Genomic DNA, 1,640 nt, shown 5'->3' on the forward strand with positions numbered 1-1,640 from the left:
TATTGATTATTGAGAAGGGTATGAATAATTTTGGACATGCCACTTTTTGTTCAAATGTAAATAAAGGCTGAGAAATATTTTGTTCTACAATGATGCCTCTTGTACATCGTATTATTATCTTTTGGGAGCAGCCTGTGTCATTTCCTGTCAAAAAAAACTTGCTGGTTGAATAAAAGTAAGTCAGAATTTGCCAGGGGTATGAATAATTTCGGGCTTGAGTGTATGTATTTCCCAGTGACAAGAATTATTTGTTTGCCTTTTTAAAGCTGCATTTTTTGTCTGTAGCTACTAAAAAACAGACAAGCGGCAAATAACTGACAAGAAACACAGCAAAACTAAGAAATAGAACCTGCATGATGGATACCTAGAAGTCCTAAAATGTCCTTGGTAAAAGCAGCCAGAGACCACAGAGAATAATCAGCTTTGGATACTTGAGTTATAAGGCATGATTTAAATAAGAATTGTTTGCTGTAAACATGCAGATCATCTGCAGATAGATCAGTTCTTCCTTTGAATTTTCGTTATTGACACATTTCTATTTCTCTGAATGCAAATGAGAATCTTCCCTGAGGCTTAACTCAAAGTGGAGCATCTGCAGAACAGTTTGTTTTTCAGTAATCTATGGTGGTAGTAGTTTGATATTTCCCACAGGAGAAAAACATTCAAACCTTCATGAAGCTGTTGACCTGTCTGTGCCGCCTCGGGCTCCAGCTCTCTCTGGGCTCCAAGCGCTGGTATTTGGCTCAGGGCTAAAGTTTAGATGCAGCCTTAAAAGGGGGAGAGTGTCAGATGTATTTTTAAAAGAGCTGCCATGACTAATTATGAGGGCAGTGAGACTGTCAGCTATAGCAGGAGACTTGAGGAAGCGTTCACCCACCATCATCTGTTTCTCTCTTTCAGACGACTCCAACCCCAGTCTGTCAAAGGACATCAGCAGCACTCTGTCCACAGTGCCTGAGTGCTTTGACTCGGAGGAAGGCTTCCCGTTAGAGGACGAGCTGCGCATCGAGCCCCTCAGCCTGGATGGGCTGAGCATGCTCAGTGATCCCAACATGGTGCTGACGGACCCATCTGTGGAGGCTACTTTCCGCAGCGACAGGCTCTGAATGTAAAGAGCGTCACAGGTTTCAAGAAAAGGAACACACACACACAAGTGGATTTGCAGTTTATAGAATGTACAGATCTGAATATACATGCTAACAATCTCTGCTGGGCCGCTGTGCATGCATCCACTGCCACCAAGATTCATTAAATGTGAAAGACATGCACACTTTCTGAGGAGGAGGCTTGTGAACAAACACGGTTTACACCTGCTTCATACAAAGTTACCCACTGGTCATATTTCTCTGTCATTACTTTAAATGAGGTGAAACACTGCAGTTTAGGGTTGAAGTTTAACAACTGGGAACAGAAGCAGCTGAGACTCTGCCCCTCGAACCAAAAACACTCGGACAAACACTTGAGACGAGCAAGGAGCCGAAGTCCTCCTGCTTCTCTCTCTCTCTCTCTCTCATCACCAGCTCACAGCCCCGCTGAAGCCATGGCAACATTGTCACCATGGTTACACACCATAGCAACCCCGTTGCCACGCTGAAGAGCAACACAAATGCCACCGCACAATTTACTTTTTACAGCAAATG

General features: G+C 43.6%; 1 protein-coding gene across 1 annotated transcript in view; it reads left to right on the forward strand.

The window, feature by feature from the left end:
* Positions 1-1,136, forward strand: part of crtc3 (CREB regulated transcription coactivator 3) — a 38,336-nt gene extending 37,200 nt beyond the window's left edge. Inside the window, 1 exon segment of the mRNA XM_020589897.1 lies at positions 901-1,136. Coding sequence (XP_020445553.1) covers positions 901-1,106 — 206 coding nt within the window. The 3' untranslated portion in view covers positions 1,107-1,136.
* Positions 1,137-1,640: the final 504 nt, after the last annotated feature.

The sequence above is a fragment of the Monopterus albus genome, unplaced genomic scaffold, assembly GCF_001952655.1.
Source record: "Monopterus albus unplaced genomic scaffold, M_albus_1.0 scaffold10.1, whole genome shotgun sequence".
NCBI lineage: Eukaryota > Metazoa > Chordata > Actinopteri > Synbranchiformes > Synbranchidae > Monopterus > Monopterus albus.